Raw genomic sequence first — 22,262 nt, 5'->3', positions numbered from 1 at the left:
TCGGCATTCTCCTGATTCTCCAAGGGAACGAGACATTTTCATAACCATCTTCTGAAATAATTACATCAGCTGGCTCTCTTCCAATGTGTAACAGAAGTACCTGAACGCTCTTGCATTTACTAAAATGTTCTTGAAAATGAGCAGTTTGTGACACTTTCTAAATACTTTGTCCTGACTGATTCAGCTCAGAATTGCCTTCGGCGTGTAGAACAAGACCTTTTAAAGGGCCAGATACTATAAACACACAAACACTAATGCATTTTAGTGGTTCGGACTAGATTATGTTTGCATGCATTTAATATCATTTAGTTATGAATACTTCCACCTCAGAAAGCCCTCACTTTGAGTTGTGAGATACTCCTCCCTCTTCATCTGCTAAGAAGAAAGCAGCACAGAATTCCTCTCTGCTGCACACAACACACGCTGGGTTATCAAATGTCCATTTCTGATACTTAACACTGCTAAAGATGCTTCAACACAGGGAATGTGAGGTTTCACCTCGAATCACTTAGCCCAAAGTCTCTCTGAAGCAGTAACAAAAGTCAACGTTTCTCCTGAATGCTCTGGGCAACAGCTTACAGTCAGGGCTGACAGCCCTCACTCCCAGGATACCTGGTCTTGAACTTTGTATGACAGCACAGTCAAAGCACTCCAAATCCTTTGCTTCCAAGCTGATAACGAGCCAGAAACTCAGTAAATTATTATTCTGTTTTACCTAAAGCACTATTCCTCCTATCGTTTTTGCACGCTTTACCCTTCTTAAGCAGATGATGACCACCGACTATGTACGATTCACCTTTTAATCATACGGACTATGCACCAAACCCAGTAAGAATAAATTCATTCTCACAGATGAGCAATTCCAATTGGACCTGGACAACATGCCCTGGCCAACGCATTGTAAACCCAGCCAATGCACCTAGAAGATCTAAACGTAGCACCACAGCAATACTGCGTACAAGCCCAGTAACCTAGGGTTATGGACCTAACAACCTGCCATGAGTGAACACAACCCTCCTGGACCTTGGTGGGAGGTGACGCTGGAGGCTGCGGGGCAGAACTTCAGTCTAGGTTACCCAAGGAGGCAACAAGGCTTTACATGCTGCGCTTCTGAGAAATTTGGCTAGAAATCTCCATGAAATCACATGGCGAAGAGCACACTTAGGAGGTGGGGAGTGAATACAACACAGACAGGCTCCAAAGTCAGTGCAGCACTAACATTTTGCCATCCATTTGGGACACCCTGCAAGAAATACGTAATGTCTGTGACTATGAAGTTCCCATACGAGGTAAGGGTTGTGGTATAACTGTCCCAGGACCAAGCCTTACCATGGTCTCTTTGCAAGCTGACCATCAGTGCAGGAGACAAGGTCGTCCCGTATCCCATCCCGTCCCCCTGCCCCCGAAATAAAATAATAATTAAAAAAAAAAAAAATTTAAAGGGGGAAAAAAAAAAAAAGAGGAAGAGCAACTAAAACAAGATTCAAGTTCCACTTGCTCATCCATGCCTATCTCTCAAATCTGGAGCAAGCAAGAGCAGCAACTCCGTAAGGGTTAAAGGCACCTACGCAAAGGAAACTCAGTAAGGTCCTGGAGAAAATGTTTTGATTTTTGAGAGGGGTGGGGGGAAGCAGTCCTTCTGTTGTAGGACACCATGTGAGATGCCTGCAAGGCATCCAGCATTCCCAATAGAGATACAAGTTGATGGACTCGAGGGCTGAAAGAACAACCTCTTGATGTACTTTTCCACCAGAATCCGTGGCTTGGACTGCCGATGAAAGGAGCACAACTTGAGACTGCAGTAATGAAAGGAGATGGCGAAGTGTTTGGTCCGTCTTCTATTTCACACAGGTGATCCTTCAAGTTCTGGGCGTACCACCGTACCGACATCGCAGGCTTCTCACATGGTGTCCAACACAGGAATGCAGACAGACAAAGGTAGTCCTTTGCTGCCAGAGCTCCGATTTCCCAGAGCAAGTCCTTCTGCTGGAAAGGCTGCTAAAGGCCACAGCCCTGAAAACCATTTCAATGCTGTAATTAATGAACAAGGCGCACACTTCATCCTCACCTATGAAGAAGAAAAGATGCCTTTGCAGTTAGAAGCTTAAGTTAGGAGGCAAGGGAGGAGAATCTGACTCCTGGTTCTGCCACATGCTTCCTAAGTGACCTTTGGGCAAGTTACTTCATCTCATTCGAGACTTGTAGACACAGGCAATTTCCCAGCACTACATATTAGACTGTGCAAGTCTGTACGGCTTATCTCCAAAAAAATCTTTCCCTTGCTCATTCTTCATCTTTTCTCCCCATCAATGTTACATTAATGCAGCAGACCTGAACACATAATTGCACATTTCTTTGATGAAAATGAAAAGCCGCCTCTATTGCGTTGTCCAGAGGAGAAGAAGCCATACCCAAGCCACGGTGCAAGCACAGTAGCTAAGTGCTTGCCAAAATGAGGAGTTCATAGCACTGTGGAATTGAATTCAACATGAGAAAACCCAAGTCCTTAAAGGTTTTTTCAATCTGATCGGTAAAAAGAAAACTCAACACAGTGAAAGGCTGGCATCTCTCTGTATCAATTTCAGATCCCCGATTTTGATTACTAGGGCTGTATGAAAACACCCTGCTGAGAAACTTTTCCTGGAGAGTTCATCAGATCTTGCTGGTTTCTTCTAAGCAAAAATTTACTTTTAGGTAAAGGAAATACTTAAAATACTTAGCAAGGAAGCGTGAAGGAAAAAATATATAGAAAATTTATGTATCCAAGGAAGAGTCATTTCTACACAGGAAATCTTATTTCTACAAAGCATCCAAAATTCTGTAACTTACAAGAAAAATCTAAGCCAAAGAATGTGTGGAGGAAGAAAAAAAAAAATCAGCAGAAATAAGTAACCCATTCAACTGGAAGTCTGCATGTTGAATACTGTCTACCTTATGCACACAATAATCCTTTCCCTTTCTACAGTACTCGGTCAACATGAATAAACCAAAACAGGGCAGGGACTGCAGATATCCTGAGCCTTTCACCTCTGCAGGGCTTGGTGTCATATTTGCTTCTACATCACAAGATTGTGGCGATGTCTTACACGTCCAGCTAACCGATGCAGCCGATACACTGATTCTCAGCTAGTCTCATGAAGGCTATCGTTGCCCTCTCCCTGCAGACCCTGCCTGGTTAGTGCTTTGAAAAGCAAAACATCAAGATGGCTTCGTGCATTTCTGCAAGCTGTGTGACACCTTGTTATGGCTGGGAACGCTTTCTCCCTTCTCCCCTTCTTCCAGCTCCTCGGGAGGGCTTTCCCCATCCCTCTGCCACCGAACCAACAAGCCCTGCGACCATCACCTCTTTAGAGCAAGGCACTTCGCTGGCTCCCGGGACGTATTCGGTCTATCTGTACTTGCTAGAGAGCATGAAATTTTTACCTAACACAGCACAGCAGAAACACGAACTGGACTGCTGTGCAAAGGCACCTCCAGCAGTGTATGTCACCACGGGAACAGACGGCCATGCGAAGGCCACCTCCCCTCTGCCTTACAGACCAGCACGCCCACAGGTCTGTGCCGAAACCTGGGTGTTTAACCCCCCGCCTGCCCCACAAAAAAACCACCCTGCTGCTTTCTGAAGAGAGAGACCGATGCAGGTCACGCTGCGGTTACTCGGTTGACCTGGGTCACCATACTCCTGCAGCAACCCACAGCGCTGAAACGTTAGCTCATGTTTATTTAGAAACCCCAGGTGGTTTTGCGCTGCCTAGCTTTGATGGCATGGTTTTGACAATTTTACCAGGAAGTTGATAATTTAACAAAACAGAAGGAGAAGCCCACAGGGAGAGAAGGGGGGGGCACGCCAAAGGCTCCAGCTCCAGCATCTTGCCGAGTCTGCGGGCTGCTAACTGCACGTCCACAACAGGAACGCCCGTCGTGCGAGATGGCCGAGACTCAGCGCTGACCGAGGAGACGCTCCATCATAGCTCGTCTGGGCCCTGATGGGATTTCCTTGATTGAATTTCACAGGATGCAGCCATTGCGAATGGCTCTTCATCACTCAAGAAAGCCATCTAACGAGCCTCACTGCTTTGATTAGGGCTAGCATTTGGTTTGCAGGACAGCAAATGGATAATACTATTTCCTGGAAAAAATGTTGGCATGGAAGGACATGTTGTCTCGATTAATGCTATTGAGTAATGAGGTCGTTCGGCAATCCTAGATCTAACTTCCTGGCTCCCACTACCAAAACAAACAATGCCTAATTTTACATCTGCTGAAAAGCATTCGGAGATGTCTTTAAAAAAAAGAGTAAGCGGGACTAGACTTCGAAGCTGAAATACTGAAGTATACCGAGCTCGGTAATGCTGAGGAACGAAGAATAACCTTTTATAAAATTAAGCCGCTTTTATATCCCCATACTCCTACCAGAATACCCAGTGCGTGCCAACATAGGAGCCACATAATGAAACGCCAAGAAATACCAACACTGCTGCATTACTAGACGGCAATTAAACAAATAGCAAAACTAGATCATCTTTTTCCTTTGTTTTGTACATGGAAATAAGGTACAGATTATAACAGCCATACAACTTGCATTCCATACAATGGCTGTGATTCATTCCACTATTAGTAATGCACTAGCCACGGGCTTTTGTCGTGATACTGTCTCTCTTCTTAAAAAATATTACTTTATATAGCCTCAAACCCTCTAGGTATTATTCAAATCACAACTTTCACTCTGTATTGAAAGCCCCTGAAACCGTTGACATAAAACACGTATTTGCACATTAGTGATGCGAAAGGTGCAACCTGAACGCCGTAATTACAAGCGAAATGCAAAGTAAACCCTCTGTAAGCCGATACCAAAAGCGCGCCAGAGCCCAGGCGCGCAGCAGCGCTGGGGGAACAAGGCGCCGCAGGGACCGGCGCGGAGCTGAACGGGGATACCGCAAACCAGGGGCAGGCTGTCCGCCCGCAGCCCCTCTTGTCCTTCTCACCGCAACTCTGCTGCGCTCCGTTCTCAGTGCGCTTCCTTACCTTTTAACACTAATAATTTTTACAGTTCTTACCTCGGTGAGGCGCTTGTGTATATATAAAGCAAAGATATACTGCTACATAATGCTCACATAGAGCAGGTGTTCTGGACATCTATACTGATAATTTTCCCTACTCTGTTACATGATAAACAATACGCAATTGTATAACCAAGGGTAATACTGCTATTCAAGAATTCAAAGAGGAATTTAGCTTTGCTATTCTGGTAGATACATACACTCACTGCGCAGACAGTTACGCGTATCCAAGCAGTGAATTCAAATATTTAAGAACGTAAGATATATTCATATTTCTGAGACTCAGATTAATTTGCAACGTGAGTCACAATAAATAAAATATTTCTATGACATTTTTCTCTGAACCATTATGCATTACAAAGCAACATACAGCATGACCACCCCTGACAGAACTGTATGCCCCAGTTTACCAGACTATTTTTTTTTTTTCCCGCCCCAGCAGGGCCAGATTTGTATCCTTCATCTAATGTCAGTTTTTAAGAGGAAAAATATGTACTGCAAAAACATGCAGAGGGAATCTGAGCTACGTACAGTGTGTGTTGGGGGGAATCATAAGGGCCAGGAAAAAAGCCCCGGCAGTTAAATTTCATGTTGATAGCGCTCTTCACTGCTAAGTTGCTAAGTTAGTGTGTTTGTGTAATGTTTGTGTATTTTACAGTTTATAACCAAATTCAGGACCTGAAAATTATTAAGCAGCTACAGTGAGTTTTGTTACTTTAAACCAATAATCCTGACCGTTACACACATTGCATGATGGAAAGCCACAGAGAATGTCTTCTTCCGGCCCGGTGTTTTTATTTTAAGAGGTTGAAATGCAGTTTCCAATTCTTGTCCCCCGCTTGGGGGCTCAATTTTCTTACCGGGTAGGTACGGGGACTTCAGTCAGAGCACCCAACATGACCGCCTGCTGCAGCCGGACGAAGGCAATGAAAGGACTCTCCAGGAAGTCTACCTCCCCCACCAGCACGTTGGAGGCCTCAGCATCACGGGGCAATTTCTTCATGAATTTATTCTTCAGCTGCATCAGTGAAAGAGGAAGGAAAAGAAAATTAAGTCTTGTTAGGCATGCAAACAGGAACGTGCAATAAAATTTACCCAGTTTTCACCCACATTTCCTCCTTGGTCAGAATAAATCTTTGGCCAACATGCATCATCCCCACAGAGTCTACCGAGACACAAATGCTAAGAAGATCAGCCCCAGAAGAACAATGCTGATACTGGCGTTGGAGCCAAGGCAATGCTGAGAAAATTCTGTCTCTTGGAGCTGCTGTTTCTGTTTACAGACCTGAGAAGGTATTATTTTGGGGAGAAAAAGGTGCGCAGCACCGAGGAAGATGAGTAGGTCCGGGCAGGGTTTCAGGAAGCAGCACTGCACCACCTCGCTGCCTGGCCATCCGCACGACGGGGAAGGGCAGGCACTTTTTACGAGTGGAAGTGCAACTCCACGATCTGCGGTCGCGGCTACAGAAATGACTGACCTGAGGAAAACTAACCCTGAAGGACGGACACCAGGAGCTGGGCACCTGCATTTCGCTGTACACATGTCTTTTCAAGTTCCAAGTGAAAGACTAAACTTAGCGCAGGCTGTCAGGAGCACGTTTACTACGCCTGTGGCTTTTGCCTTAATCTAAAATTTGCTTGAGGTTGCCCAAAGCTGTTGTTCCCATTGCCTGTGCAGGCCAGCACACGAGGAGTCACTGGGCAAAAGCAGCAGGCGTGCTGGTTTTGAAACTACACTAATGGTCTCAATAACTGTCTAGGTGAGAGACTGGCTCGTTGCTGCTTCCCACCATCACCGCCCGAGCCCTCAGCCCTCCCGCAGGCTGCTGGCCTGAGAGGACAGAGCGGGGCATGGCCAAAGGGGGACAGAGAAATATGTGCCATCATTAGAGACCTTCCGTCCAGGAAAAACCCCCTTCTCAATCCTTCTACAGAATGATGCTGGGTGGCTACTACATCCCTCACCTCCCAGAGATCTGAAGGAAGAGAAAAAGCCTTGGGAAGAAGTGAAGTGAGAAGGGGCATCCATGAAGAAGAGAGAAATCAGGGAGGGTTTCTGAGAAAAATAAAAGCACCAAGCCTGGACGGAGAAGCCAAGGTGGGAGTTGGGGGAGATGAGGAAGAGGGTGGTTGTGAGCGGCACACCCGGCCTCTGCGTGGGTCCTGAGCCAGGAAGGGTTGGGTGGCACAGGGAACCCCCTCCAGACGCTCATGGTGGGGGCTCTGTGTTAACTGTTGCTGACGAGGCTCCTAGCACTCTGCTAGCCCAGGTATGAATACCAAGCAAGAGGGGGGCGTGGGGGGGGTGTGTGTGCGTATCTCTCTCTGTCACCCAACTATTTCTTTGAAGTACAATCGTATCTACCCTTAATGAATTTCCGCAATTCGGACAACAGCAACACAACTATGCATGCGGAAGTTGAGGGTAAGGGCACTTTTTAAAAAAGGATCAATAAGCAGGCAGGTAGCAGTAATTGCCTGTCTTCATCCTTTACTCTGATAGCAGACAGAAACTCCCGCCTCCACCCCAGCCACATAACTGAAATACATGTAAAACCACACCACCGAAAGGCAGATAACCAGGTTGCTAGTCACTGTGTAGCTAAAAGACCTCTCATGTTTCCACCATCAATTAAACATCCATTGCTTTATAATCAAGTTACTGCAGCCGATGTTTCACCCTGCCACAGCAACTCCTAACTTGATCCCAACTCTGTCCTCTATGCCATAATACCTTTCTATCACAGAAATTTTAAGAACCTCACAGAGAAGTTGCAGTAAATGAACCGCTAACGTCTGGCGTACATACATATACACCACCCTGCCTGATCTGTTGAAAAATCAGTGGCAAAGAAATCCACTTCAGCAAAGCTGCCTAAAATCCACAGCAGCTCACAACGCAGTCTGGCTCCACAAGCTCTCAGAAGCCCCAAAGCACACACTGACTGATGGGTTTAATACTTATGAACTAGACTACCTTAAACGCACAAGAAAAAATAAGGCGTATGGTAATTCCCCCACAGAATATTTGTAACTTCAAATTGATGCTGCCAATTGTTCACCACTTGATAATGTATCCCTTGGAAGAACAAGCAAATGACAAAACGCTCGGACGCACGAGTTTTAGGGACGCGCTCAGCAAAACCTGCCCAGGAAACCTGGTGCTCGTTAATGGAGAGCTGCTCTGCAACAAGACTTCGCTGAGCCAGGGATCGCCTGTGGGGTGACAAAGCACTTAAGCGTCCTCCCTAAATGAGTACAGCATCGGCTGCTGCGGACACGCACCCAAGTGGGGGCAAGGCTGCTGTCAGAAGGAGAAGAAAGGCGAGATGCCCAGTGGCAGAGGAGGATGCTGCTTCCCCAGCCCTCCTTTTCTAGGCAGCGTGTTGGGGGTTTTCCCCCCAAGCACCTCTAAGAGACTCAAAATCACCCCCTCTGCCAGGCCACCAAAGCAAGACTCATCAAAACAACCTTCGCCAGGCTCACGGGAAGCTTTTCTCTCATGACCAGTCTGCCCTCTGATTTTCCTGAGAGAGTCATGTTCGAAAGCAAAGAAAGAACAAACACTTAGAAACCTGCCGATGCTTTGAAACAGGGTTTTGGGGTTTTTCCCCCTTAACTATTGGGCTAAGATACAATTTGAGAGCAGCAGCAAAGCCCCGTGTGCCGCTGTGCGTGGCGCAGGGATAAAAGCGTAAAGACGTCTAACTCTTCTATGGAAGAGGTAGAAAGACGACCTGGGAAGATGAACCAAACCAGCTGGCAGGCGTGCTCTGATCAGCTGTTTATCCCCAAAGGCTCAGGTTACCCTTTCTAAAGGATGGTGAGGGAGCGTATTGAATACAAGATCAAAATCATTGTCGGAAAAGGACAGATTCTTCTGAAGTGCACCCAGGTAAATAGAGACGACAGTATATGAAGAACTCACGCGTTTCAGCAAGTATTTTGTAGCAAAAGAAATTCAACCAAGACACCAGAATTTCTTTCTGATCGCTCTAGGCATCTGATTTTCTTACTCACCCAGGTTATTTCAACACGTCCTTCCCGGGATGCCCTTCTAGCCTTATTCTTTCTTTGTACTCTTACGATCTTTGACTGCTCCTTTCTCCTCAGCAATGTGAGCCTGAGTTGTTATCTGAGCTTTTTTGTGGGTGGTGGTGCTTTTTCCTAGTGTTCTTTCACTCTCTTCCTACATCTCTGCCTTTTTCTTCATTAGCAGTGACAACAGCTGTGCCAGAAACATGACAAAGGGAGCTGGTGAAGCCACCGAGAGCATACACCAGTGCAATTGCACTGCTCACCTTCAAGCTTTCTCATACTTAAAATCTAGATTTTAGACTCTTTGAAAACCAACACAACTTGATTTTTTATTTTAAAAAAAGGTTGTATCTCAAAGCAAAACAATGTAGTTATTTACTATATTGTATCACATTAAAAATTAAGTATTTAGTAGAATTTCCTATCAATTTTTGCTGCCTGATGAGTAAGAAAAGCACATGGGAACATAGGTATTTTTTCATCATATTTGGAGTTTAACTCTCCATTCACGGAAAGCCCACTGTTAACTGTGGCTCTAAGCGCGGCGTATGCACGGCCTCTCCTGCCTTCTCCAACACCATTACACCTGGACTGCAAAACGTTGCAGTCAACATAGTGTCACCTAAGGCAGCCTGCCGCTGCAGAGTGGAAATAAGCATTTGATCTAGAGATAGCTACCCCAGTTCCTGCATCGGGATATGCACGGAGCCATTTTCTGACTTGAAAAGGGAGACCACACAGGGCAAGCCGCTCTGCTCCCTACACCTGGGGTCTTTCTGAGGGCTGTCTGCTCGCTGCACAAGCGACGGGAAAGCCTCAAGTCTGGGAGCAGCACCGGAGGAACCGATGTACGGTGAATCCACCAGCAAGGAAAGCAGCGTTGGGACTTCAGTCACGATACAAGCAGCGTGTCTAGAAATGCAGCAAAGTATCTGTTTGCTGCCTGATGAGTAAGAAAAGCACATGGGAACATAGGTATTTTTTCCTCATATTTGGAGTTTAACTCTCCATTCATGGAAAGCCCACTGTTAACTGTGGCTCTAAGCGCGGTCTCCCTTTTCAGTCAGAACGACTGAACGGCGGGGCTCAAAACTGCAGGAAAGCAAGCTTAGAAGGTGACCTATAAAGCTATATTTATTCATTTCCAGCAATCCTTCCCGAGGCACCCAAATGGTACCCGAGGTCCAATTCTGTGCTCATCACCATTAAACCGGAGTACCAGAAGAAATCTACTGACCAGCATCGTTCTCATCAACCAACTGCCAGGGTTACTCTCATTTATACGTCTTCTCCCAAAGTGTAGCTATAGCTTCACGCTAAAAATAGTTCCTTACAGCCTGAAGGTTATTTTTCTCATCTCTGCACCTATGTACTGTAATTGTACCACAGCAGACGTGAGCAGGCTCACAGGGCTCTGCAACATGCATCGTCTAGCCAACAAAATATTAACTAAGTCCAACTATGGAGAAATGTCATCAGCTGCTTCTGATTTGATAATGGGAAAACACTGCAGCAGCAGCAGCTGATTTTTAAAAATCAGCCTCTCCTGGCTCTTTTCTGGTACCTTCCTGGCACTTGAAATCTCTTTAGCCGGGCACAGGATTGCCTTTCTGCTAGGTTATTAAATTAGCTCAAGCAGGCCTGCTGCACGGCAGGTTGATCTGAGCAGCGCTGCTCTCATCCCCAGCCTTCCCCCTAGCACCACCAAAGCTCCTGCAGCCTTGGCCACGCTGGTGGGGGGCACCACTGCCCCCATCTTACACGCACCCCTCTGTCTGGCTTAGCACTCAGGCTGCGTCCTCGTAGCCGGGGAGGGATTTCCGAGTGTCCTCAGATCCGAGACGCCTTTGTTTTTAACTTCAGCAGCGGCAGAATTAATTTGAAGTTGAAGGCTTTTGAAAAATCCTGCCCTTAGCTGGTTCCCAACCCTGCCCCCCCCCACCCTGGGTGATCTTTGGAGATATTCTGTGTTTGTCTGGCTAAGGGTGAATGGCGAGGGAGGATGTACTGCCAGAAACAGCAACGGGGGGGTAACACTAGACCGGGCTACGAATCCATAAAGAGCTTCGCCAGGCGACTCAAGGAAGTAGAAAAATGGAAGAAGTCTCATGAAAAGGCATGAATTATTGATGCAGCAGGAAGAAAACAGCTGGAACAATCCTACTCCTGCACGCTTCAGTCAGGATTATCACCAGAGAAAGTATTAAATAAGCATCGGGGAGCTCTGTGGAGGAAGCCTGGAAAAGTGCTACCAGTTCTTCCATGAAGAGTGTTTTGGAGGAAACTGGAGATAAAAAAATATTGGGAAGGTGGCAAATCCACAATAAACGTTCAACTTTGCTGACCAGGCTGGTCGCGCGCTTATGCGTGTTGCTGAACAAGCACGGTGCTGGCCCAAACCCAGGTGCCTTTCTGACCCAGAAGTGACAAGCAGGATCTCAAGTCCTGCGGCTGACCAGCTCCCGAGGCTGAGGGGACCGGCCCCTTGAGCCTCCCCTCTGCCCAGCACATCAAAACAGCATGACTAGTTTTGAAGAGCTATCATTATAGCGGGTTTTTTTGCTCCAAATGAGTTTTGCAGCACCACTCGCCACGTTCTTAAATCATTTATCAGACAGGTGATGGGAAGGGTGCAGTCAGCACTTACAGTCCATTTTGAGCCATTCCCTGAAGGAGCTTCAGAAAGATTCGAGTCCTCAGCAGCACACGAGAGCAGGGAAGGAGGGAGGGAAGGAGGGAGGGAGGGAGGCAGGCCACGCAGCTGGAAGCACTATATTCACTTTCCCTGCACTCTGCTAAATTGAGCATCATTCCAACCCGACCACTAATGTTATGTTAAAGGCCACAGATCTCCAACGCTGTACTTGCAAAAAGGCACAGCAACCTGAAAATAACAATTTCCCTAAACGTATTTTAACACTCTGTTATCACCAGCATCACTTAAGATTTATCGGAAATGAAAGCAATTCCTAAGTACGCACGGCTTTTATTGCATCTGTTCATCTGCTCTCAGGCACGGTACTGTGTTGTAGACCTGTCTGCCTTGCCCCCTCACAGACGCTGCCTCCCCTGCAGAGGACACTGCTGCACGGCCCGTGAGGCAGCTCCCAACCGCTGCGGTTTCCAGCCTGAAACGCAGCTGCAAAGGAAAGGCAAGAGGCCAGCTCGCAGGCCTGGGAAGCGGGAAGGAGCAACCGCAGTCACCAGGGCCAAGACAGCGCCCAGGGTAGTTACGTGCCTCTGGACCTCCTGGCAAGATATTAAAAAACAATTTAAGGGACCAAGTCAGCCTGATTTTCCTAAATCACCCAGTGTCAAACGTTTTGTAAAGGATGGAAAGCTTCCTCCTTTCTTTTGGGAGCACCTAGCACAACCAAGAGCATAGCTGCCCAACAACCAAGAGCAAGAGAAGATGAAAAGGAGCACTTGGCTGAACAAACGCATGGCTCCTGCCCGCGACCCCTGGCACACTCTGCAAAGTACTTTGCAGGCTTGTCCAAGGCAAGAGAATACCCAAGGCAAGTGGAAACTCCATTAAATGAGTCATTAGCTGAAGCATCAGAAGCACAAAGCTAACCAAAAACCCATGATACAGCACAAAATTATAACTAGAGAAGCCCTTCAGCTAGTCACATTACTGTAATGATGCTCCAGTCTTTGCAGAACAGCCTGCAAGGAACATGTAGGCACCGATCTTTGGAAGAATCTGTTTGCCCTTATGTGTCATAGTCGTATTTGATCACCCCTAGCCTAAGGGAGAGTTACCAAACAAAAACCTCCGTCTGTGTGAGCTGGAGTTCAGGTAAAACACACCACCTGTACAGGAACAGCCTCCTTTGAAATTGAGGTTACAAGCCCATGAAAGCTTGGAATCAACTGCTCTTTGGGGACGGAGTTCTGCAGCGTGCCGTATGGCATCAACAACTACCTCTGCCGTTGCGCAGGAGGCCTCAGCGCACTGAGCGCCGTGATCAATGCCTGCTGACTTCGGCTACTCACCCGACTAGCATTGCTTGGATTTAAATGCCAGTTGCATTGGGAGAGTAGTCCCGATTAATTGAGATGGGACACAGCTAGTCCGTTCACATGCCGTCTTATACCTATTTTACACAACGTAAAGCTTTTGCAGCTACGCCCCGTTTGAAAAATCAGCCCTAAGTGAAAGGAAGGCTGGGACAAAAGAAAACCTGTTAGTGAAGTGTGAGGCCGTGACTCATTTGAGGTCTTCTGCTATGGGTAGAGCAGCTGCCTTTATGGGGCATCACCGCTGTCCTCACCTGATAGCGCCTGCCGAGTGTGCAGCAGGGAAGCCCCCACATGCTTACAGCAAAAGGGAAAAGACAAGAAAAATGTTCTTCAGGTCTAATGCCGTTACGTAGATACAGTAGATAACTAATAATCCCCGTCTCGTCCTTACAGTAACAATATTAATAAAACAAAATCAGAATGAAAGGGCCATCCACTGACTTCACCTAAGGAGGCTATAAACAGATACTAACTTCATAACCTGCCTTCCTCCAGCCATGCAGGATCTGAAGTGCAAGCTTGAATTCCCCTTCCCATTAGCAGCATTTAGTCGCTATCGTCAGTGGAATTGAGCGACCAAAGCTAACGCCACTGGCATGAGAAACTGAGAATGCTATCTATCTGGCAAATACCAAAAGTATAGTTTCCAGGCTTTTGCTTGAAAGCCCAGGAAGGCGGCTTTTGGCAGTCCCGCCCTGGGAAAGCAAAGCTACCAGGGCTATCCCATCCAGTGGGGAAAATGTTCCACTCCTCCTTTATGCCCTTCATCATTTTACAAGTCTCCCTCCTCTTCCTCAAGCCACGTTTTTTCAAGCTGAAGACCCCTAGATTATATTTAGCGGCTCCAGCAGAGAGTCCGTTCCAACCTGCTCTTTTTCACTCTACCACATACCGTTTCTAAGTTCACTATATTCAACAACCTCCAGCACCGCACTGTTGAAAATAGCCAGCGCTTGATGTGGGGACGACAAGGAGGGGAGGAATCCATGTGAAGGTTGGGGTATGATTTGGCTGCAGGCTCCAGCTCCTGCTTAGCTCATGGTGCAGCAAAACTCAAACCCACTAAATGCAGCTCTTCCCCCCCCTCAAGGTACGGCAAAACCTGAGCATTCAAAATAAACACTGATCATACAGATCACCATCACAAGCCTCAGTGCATACGCCGTGCTTTGTGTAACTGAAGGAAGGCTTAACCGTCCCCAATCACAGGGAAAAGGGATCCAGTTCCCCAAATTCCTGTTACATCAAAGCCAAGGGCAACACGGGGGATCTTCCAGCCTGGCAGGCGGCACCAGGCTGCTCGAGGGCACGAACAAAGCCTCGGGGGAAGAAACCCCTCCGCAGGTACGGGGAGGGGGAAGAAGAGGCGAGGGCTGCATTATTTAACAGAGGCCATTTAAAAATTCACTCTATCTTCTGTTTACTCTGCGTAGGGGTATGTGTGCTAACCTCATCACAGCATCATATTTCATCACGGGGTTCCCACACTTCAGCACAGGCACACAGAGCTTTTGTACTTAAGGAAGGTTAATTCCCCCAGGGATTTGAATCTCTCTCTGTCTCTCTGTTTTTCTGTATCTGTTCACATACACGTTTAAGATCACCTTCCCATAAATTATCCCACGAAAGCTTACCTCAAGGGATATGGTCAATGCTCTGTGTTTTGCCTACGCACAGAACTCCATTACCCAGGCGTGCTTTAGAGATGCGCTGCTGATACGCTGCGGGGAGAAACGATGCAAGCAAAACTGCTCTCTGCATCAAGAAAAAGGGCCAAAGTAAATGAAATTCCAGTTAGCTAAACTTCCTAGCAACTTTTCCTTTCCTTCAGAAAGGTGGCACTGATCTGTACTGGAAGACAGTCATTGTCATTTGAGCTCCATGGAGTGAAAGTAGGTCATCCAGGCTGACAGACCTAAAAATTAGGAATGTCTGCTTGTGACTGCGGAGACGAGGGGACGTTCAAACAGGAAAAGCAGTGAATCGCTCCCACCATTAATCACAGGACTTCACTCCGAACAGTGGGACCCCTTCAGCGCCCTCCCTGTCCATCGGTCCCCCAGGAAAGGCAGGGGGGTTTCTCTCAACAAGGCCAATTTCTTTTTGAACTTTAGAGCTGGCTTTGGCACAGATTCCCTGTTGATATGGAAACACCGGTTTGAATAAACACTGCACACACCACAACAAATAAGAAGGGTTTTGTGCCTCTCTCTGACTGACCATATTCATTCAGAGCCAGTTTTTGTCCCATATACAGCCCTTCGAAAGTGGAGATAACGCCAGGTCAGTGAACTCCCCTTGTATCAACATTTATTCATTTTCTATATGCTATTGCACCAGCTCAGTAATAACAGGTCCCTGATAAAACCGATTTTCTTTAAATGTCCCCTTTATTTTACATCTTGAGCATTAAAGAACTCTTAGCGATTCAGCCATTCGGAGCTGCCAAGGACATTTTAACAGAGCACAACCAAAGGGTTTCTCACGGGAGGAGGGACAGAAGCGGGTACAGCAGTGGGAACTTCCCCAGCTTCCTATGGTCCACTTGCACTACAGCAACAAAGGGGCCGATTAAGGCTGTACTTGACTCTTCTCAATCACTTTCGTTCACATATAAAGCTGAAAAAAAAATTTAAACCTTTTCAAATTATTAAGACTACATGAATCAAGAGCTAACTTACGATCCCGGCTCTAACACCATAAATGACAAACTGTCCCCTGGGCATTGCAAAGAGGATTAAAACCTTGTCCTCCCCAAAAGGTTGCTCAAACGGAGAAGGGATGCGGCCGCAGGCACGGTGCGGTTTGACATGTCTTGCATGGGACAGGCAGAGTGAAACTCCAAGGTACGCTGCCAAAGGAGAGCTCAGCCCAAACACGGCTTAAGCAATACTAAGTATAAGCAAGGCCACTAATATTTCCACAGATTAATCATGTGGGGACACTTTTATAAACATTCTCCTGAAGCACCTGTGACTCAGATACTGCAACTACAGGCCAGTGTGTGGCAGCGTAGTTTGAAACTGGCTAGAAAGCTGAAAACCGCACAGAAAATCCTACCTTGACGTGCACTGAAAATGAGAGAAAATGGGAAAGTAACACTAGCAAAACGCCCAGGCAGCACCGGGCAAGCAGCCGTTGTTATCCGTACCAGCAGAGGAATGGATGGTGAAGAGCCGGGCGATCAGGAGCACAAAGCCAACCTTCCAGATGTAGGCATAATCCACACGTAGAAGTTTCGCCGGTGTAGCTACATCGGTCGGCTGTGTGGGAAAACCCCCAATCTCTTGGCGTACGCAGCTCATACCCGCAAACGGATCACTTCTCGTCAGTACAGGTCACCCAGTTAGGTGGTTCCAGCTGGTATAGGCTACGGGTCTGCCACGTGGACTTGCCAGCAAGGCATAATTGCACTGGCAATCCCTTTGACCTGCAGACGAGCCTTTAATAAAAAGAAAATCAGACGGGAGCGTGGGACGCCACCAGCAACAGAGAGTGAAGTTTGGGATGCCCCTGTGCATCGGATCCCCGGCAGACTGAACTGCTGCCGCTGCCCGGCGCTCTTCTTCCATACCCCTGGTTCTGGGCACCCTCTTTGACAAAAGGCTACTTGCAAGGCGGCAGGAGTTCAGGCAAGAGCAATCCAAACTAGGAAGTGCCCGAGACACAGACATACATCAGAAAAGCTTATCTCCGTTAAATATACAGAAGATGTATAACTTGGCTAAGATGCACCTAAACCCGCAGAAGCATTAGATCTTTTCTAGCCGTACCTGGTTGAACAATCTACGTGTACATACACGTGTACATCCCCCTCACCTTCCCCAGGTTTGCTGGATAGCCCACCCAAAGCACCTGCTTTTTCTAGAACCATCTTTGCTGTGGACCAGATTAGGGTAAAGCACAAGGTTGTCTTTTTTGACAGCTCAAGAAGCCTTCATGAGGTCTTTCGGTTTGGTGTCGTTCAATATGGTGTTAGAGAAAAACCTGAGCAAACAGCTCGACCTTCAAGAGCTGGAGGAATTCTCCTGTCATGAGAAGTCCTGGTCTTTCAGACACCGCTCCGGTACCACTGGTGTTATCTGGCAATAGAGAGCTCAGAGCCCAGGAGAGAGCAGGAAGCCTAGGCGCTGATTTATTAATTGGAAAACAGAAAAGAAAAAAAAAATTGTCCAAAAGTGCCGCTGCCTCTGCTTGTCTATCTAGCTGCAAATGACCAGTACATTAACTGCAGCCAACACCTCATAAAATAAGACAAATGACGGCAAATCACTTCTCCGCACTGCTACCTCAGAAGCAGTGTTCTGCCAACACAAATACCATGAAAGGGAACACACCTCCTCTTCCCTAATTATCCTTATAAACTGCCAAAACGTCAAACAAGCCCAAAGCAAAAACATGATAAAACAGCAAAATCAAAACTCGGTGGCCTTCATTGAAGCTATTTATCATCGGAGCGGTTTGAGTCAGGGCCCCGGCGCCTTCTGCCAGACTCTCAGGATGCTGAACCAGCCTCTTTCGCAATCTCAGCGTAACACAGTACAGTGAATCAAGCCGTCCTTCTCACGGCAGAGAGGAGCCAGTTCACGCAAATCACCTGACTTCAATATTCATAAATAATGCACTCTTAACCACGCACAGCCGTTTGGGTGCTCAGCACTGCTGACAGATATGAGAGCGGCAGGAGGAATGAATCAAAAGCCTTTTGTTTAGCTACGGGGCAAGCTTCCCACACAGGCTGGAGGCGGAAAGGGAAGACTTCCTTTGGAGCTCCCCTTTTTGTTTTTCAGCTGTTACACTTCCCGCGAGACGGCATGTTCATCGAGCGCGGCAGTGAAAACGGGAAGAAAAGCTTTCTTCCCCTCTTCACTTCTTCCCCCAGAAGCCTTCGCCTCTCGTAGACATCATTAGATATCCTGTTATGGGTTTTTATCCCACGAGCTCACCTGGGAACCTGGCGGGCAAAAAGCTCTGTAACACTTTGGTGATCGTCAGCCCATCCCAATGCCCCGAAATAACAACGTAAGAGCAGAACAAGGCTGAACGTCTCTCGGAGAAGATACACATACTTTTGCTCAACCAGAAATTCTGGCTCGCTGCTGCCTGCGGATGCTCTCTACAATCTGTTCTGTGCAGGCGAATGCTGTACCGACAGCACAGCCGCTTCGGCAAAGCTTTGGTGTGTCTGTAGCCGACTCTGCACTACCAAAATAAACAATAAAACACTGTCCCATTGATTTCCCTTTCCACAGACCACCAGTCGTGACAGCCAGCCTACCAAGAGCAGCCGCTATATGCAGTCGAGGTAGGGGGGCACTGTGTTTCCTCTGTTGCAGGCAGGTGAGATCCGAATCAATATTATTGATGCAACTTTTGTGATGAGTAATCCGCAGTTAAAGATTTTCTGCAAACTCTGCAGTTTCATAATTGGCCCTTCCTCTTGTTTCAGCTTCACAATCATTTGCCCTCCATAAATTAAAGGGGAAAAAGAGTAACACGGCATTTTTAATTTAGCAGATATCCTAACCTTACAACTAACCCAGGACTTCATTACTCTCAGATTTCCACATCATTTTATGATTTCACGCAGTGTTATTCTGATGGCAAAATTATTTCATCCAGTCTCAAATATAAGGGAGAGAATTACACAAAGCCAATGAATATGTTCTAACTCCACCATTTTCCATGGAGCAATCTCTCCTTTGCTAAAGCTGCTGATCTAACTGCTTATCACACGTCCATAAACACTTTATGTCAGAGGGGAAAGCGAGAATAAAGAAACAGACATTTAAGTTACGGCAAGATTTGTTTAGGTTTTTTTAGTGAAAAGCAGTACACTGAAATTGTTTTCAGAGGACAAGACGACAGTAAAAATTAGCGCAATGATCTTAAAATTATTGAAGACAAGCCAACCACATAGGTCTTAACTACTGCAGCAGGCTGCCTGCAGAGCACTGGGTTTGTACCTCCAGCCCCAGCTCCAAGCAGCGGCTGCCCTTGGAGCAGTCCCGTCAGGCAGGGCAGGGAGCAGATCCAGATGAAAGTTATATATTAAATATATATATACAAATGCTGTCATAAAATTACTAGTGCCAGGGCTGGTCATATGTAGAGAGCAAGGCCAATGGAGAACCTTTTGGAAACCCCCCACCCGTTGAGTATAGCCTGCGTATCTCTGCTCCTTCCCTGCCCTTCAAGCCAGCGAGCCTCTTCCCCTTCCCCTCTAGCTGATGGCTCTTCGCCCTGGCAATGAGGGGACGGGCAGCACTTTTTCGGCCGGTCCTTTGGAAAGAGCCCGGGCGTCCTCTGTCCTTTCCTGACTCCGGCCTTTTCCAAGAGGGATCCTAAGTTCATTTTCTTTGTGAAAGAGCTTAATGGTTACCCAGTAAGAAGATTAACTCTAGAAAGTGTATTAAGGTGGCAAAGAGTATGAGAAAAACAAAACAAAAGCAAGATCAAAGTAAATCCAAAGTAAACAGAAAACCATCCCTTCCGTAAGGGTAGAGGAACCAACCTCACAACGCTTAATACAAGTAAATCTGAGTGCTATCCATGATTTTAATAAAACCTTATCTCTTGTTATTACCACTGGCTGTACTCGTGTCAGTGTGTCTTGGGACTACTGCAAATATTGTCCCCTACCCTCAGTGCTGCCTCTCTTCTAACTCATCTTTGCAATCTGTGAGAAAGCCACTGAGCTGGACGGGACATCTAACCAGGTTCAGCATCTGTGCAGCGAAGCAAAGCCTGGCTCCTCGCTATACAGAGGTTTCAGTCACAGGAAAGCTGAGGGTTCTTGTCTTCTCTCACTCCTCTTGATCGCTTACTGTTCTTCTGTCCTTGGAGGAGGCCAATCCAATTGTCACCACCTCCATCGTGCATTCACCTTTCAACACCGGCATCTTTCCAGATTTCTCTGCGGGACAGGACAAAACAGGCCCTTGCAAACCTCAGGGAGGGCATCCTCCGGGAGGATTCTCTGACAGATCTTCAGGGAAAACCTAAGCATGTCCAGTGCTCTCTAGTACACTCCACTGCCATGCCCTCAACTAGTTCCCGAGCAATTTTAACACCTCTCCGCCCTGCTGTGACAGAAGCACCCACCTCACCCAGGTGCTGCCATGGCACAGATGTATGAAAGCGTAAATGCAGCCATCCTAGCTTAAGCCTCTTCACAGAGTTGTCTATGTCAGCAGGGCTTCTTCGGCAGCTACCGAGGCAATTGTCCAAGAGGCAACCAGCCCACCTGAAACCTGAACTGACTCTGCAATTCCAGCTTTCCACAGGGGCTGAAAAAAAAGCTCGGGAGACCAGGCTGGACAGCAGGCACCTCAAAGCAGTGCCACCTGAAAGCAGCCTGGCCCAGGTGGCCACGTTCAAGCACTGCTGCCAATAACGGGCCAGCTCCAAGAGGAGAGAGAAGTGGCTAAGTGTATTAGATAACATGCCAACACATGCCACTCTTCTGCATAGAAGTTCCCTCTCCCAGAGTGTCCTCTTCTGACCTGCTCCAGGCTTGTTTTGTTGCCTCTAACCTCAAAGGCTATCCTTGGAAACCACCAGTTGTTGCAAACATGGAACTGAATGAAAAAATTCACTACTCGCTAGCGGTGAGGCAACCACAGTATGCCAAGAGATCTGCTCCCGGTTTGGGTCCACAGAGAATGATCCCAAACAAAGAATTATCAGGGTCATACAACGGGAGCCACCAATTTTCAACTTGGACCTTACAACATCAATGGGAAAGGAGCAGGGAAGCCACAGGTGGATGCCCAGGACCTGCCTGCTTTTCCAAAAGTATGCGAGGGAACTGTTGCTAAGCAGAGACAGAGCATCTCAGGACGGAGAAAGTTAAATACCACTGGGGTTGGAGGCTCGTAGTTGGTTAAGAACACTTTCCCAGGTAGGCTGAAAGTACTGGAAGGTATGGTTGCTTCAAAATGTTACAGCTGCTTCCAGCTAGATGAGTGTGCAGGGCAAGAGCTGTCCTAAGGCATGGTCCTGTGTCCCTCTCCATGTTGTCATGTGGGTGACGATCACAAAACCCACGCTGCCAACCTAAAAAAGGAAGGGCTTGAGGTCCTACTGCAACTACAAAGCACTGGCCACCAGCACTGCTCCATGAAGAGAAAGAGATACAGAAACAGAAAGAAATAAAAGGGTAAAATCTTCTGAGGAACACATTTCACAGTTTGACGAGAAAGCATCCAGAACCCCTACTTTAATTTTACTTAGGTGTCTTTCTGCTCAGTAAGAACCTACTGAAACACAGACTGAAGGAGTATTCTGGCTATAATATTGCTACACTGTTAATTGCACCATTCCAATTAGCATTAAAGGTTGCAGAACTGAAAATTAAGGATGTAGGTAGGCAGGAAAGTTATTGAAGGTATACAGAATTTTGTTCAAAGCCTTTCTTCCTTTAAAACACGGGCACACAATGCTCTCCTTCATCTTTGCAAAAATAGTGACCGATGAAAGAGCTTAGGTCCCAGTCCTGCTCCAAGCAACTGTTATAAACTGACTTCAGCCTGTCGCAGTTCTTATACACACACAAATAAATAAAAACTGGAATAGCCTCTTTCTCCAGCAGACTCGTACCTCACTATATGGCCTCACTGACTGTCAGCCTTCCAGATGGGATACCAAAATAATGAAAGCCAGTCACTCTGCTGTCAAGGCAAGAAAACCCATTCTCTTTCCAGCTCCTGCTGTCATAACGCGATGGATTATTCCCTCGCTTCCTGCACGGCATGCTACGTTCTGCTCAAGAAAGTTGCCAGGCATCACCACAACTTCACAAACTTGATCGAGACAGGAGTTTCAGTCAATCAGTAACAAAAGTTGAGATCTAAGGTGATTTCTCAGGCCAGCTTCGAAAGGCATACAGTACAAGGGTTCCATTGTGCAAAGTTCATCAGCAGGACAGGGGCTAATTAACTAAGCGGCTTTTTGGAACTAGTTAGTTTTCAAGTAACAGTTTTCACTATAAACAGTCAGGCATTATCTACATCAAAAGTTGAAAACTTCGGAGCGCGCTTCCAAGCTGGATTTATTAACAGATTTCACTACTAGTAGCACTACCGAAACATCTATTTTTACACCCAATTCTGCACAAGAAGTCTATTATCTGTATGC

The 22,262-nt window shown here is 46.9% G+C and overlaps 1 protein-coding gene across 1 annotated transcript in view; it reads right to left on the bottom strand.

Annotated features, from left to right (window-relative positions):
* Positions 1–22,262, bottom strand: part of SLC4A4 (solute carrier family 4 (sodium bicarbonate cotransporter), member 4) — a 205,913-nt gene that overhangs the window by 53,616 nt on the left and 130,035 nt on the right. The window contains exon 8 of the mRNA XM_009324028.1: positions 5,921–6,078. Within this exon, the coding sequence (XP_009322303.1) occupies positions 5,921–6,078 (158 nt within the window). The remainder of the gene's footprint in view (positions 1–5,920; positions 6,079–22,262) is intronic.

The sequence above is a fragment of the Pygoscelis adeliae genome, unplaced genomic scaffold, assembly GCF_000699105.1.
Source record: "Pygoscelis adeliae isolate BGI_AS28 unplaced genomic scaffold, ASM69910v1 Scaffold55, whole genome shotgun sequence".
Classification (NCBI taxonomy): Eukaryota; Metazoa; Chordata; class Aves; order Sphenisciformes; family Spheniscidae; genus Pygoscelis; species Pygoscelis adeliae.
The sequence above is the reverse complement of the archived record's forward strand: the minus strand, read 5'-3'. Positions and strand labels throughout refer to the sequence as shown.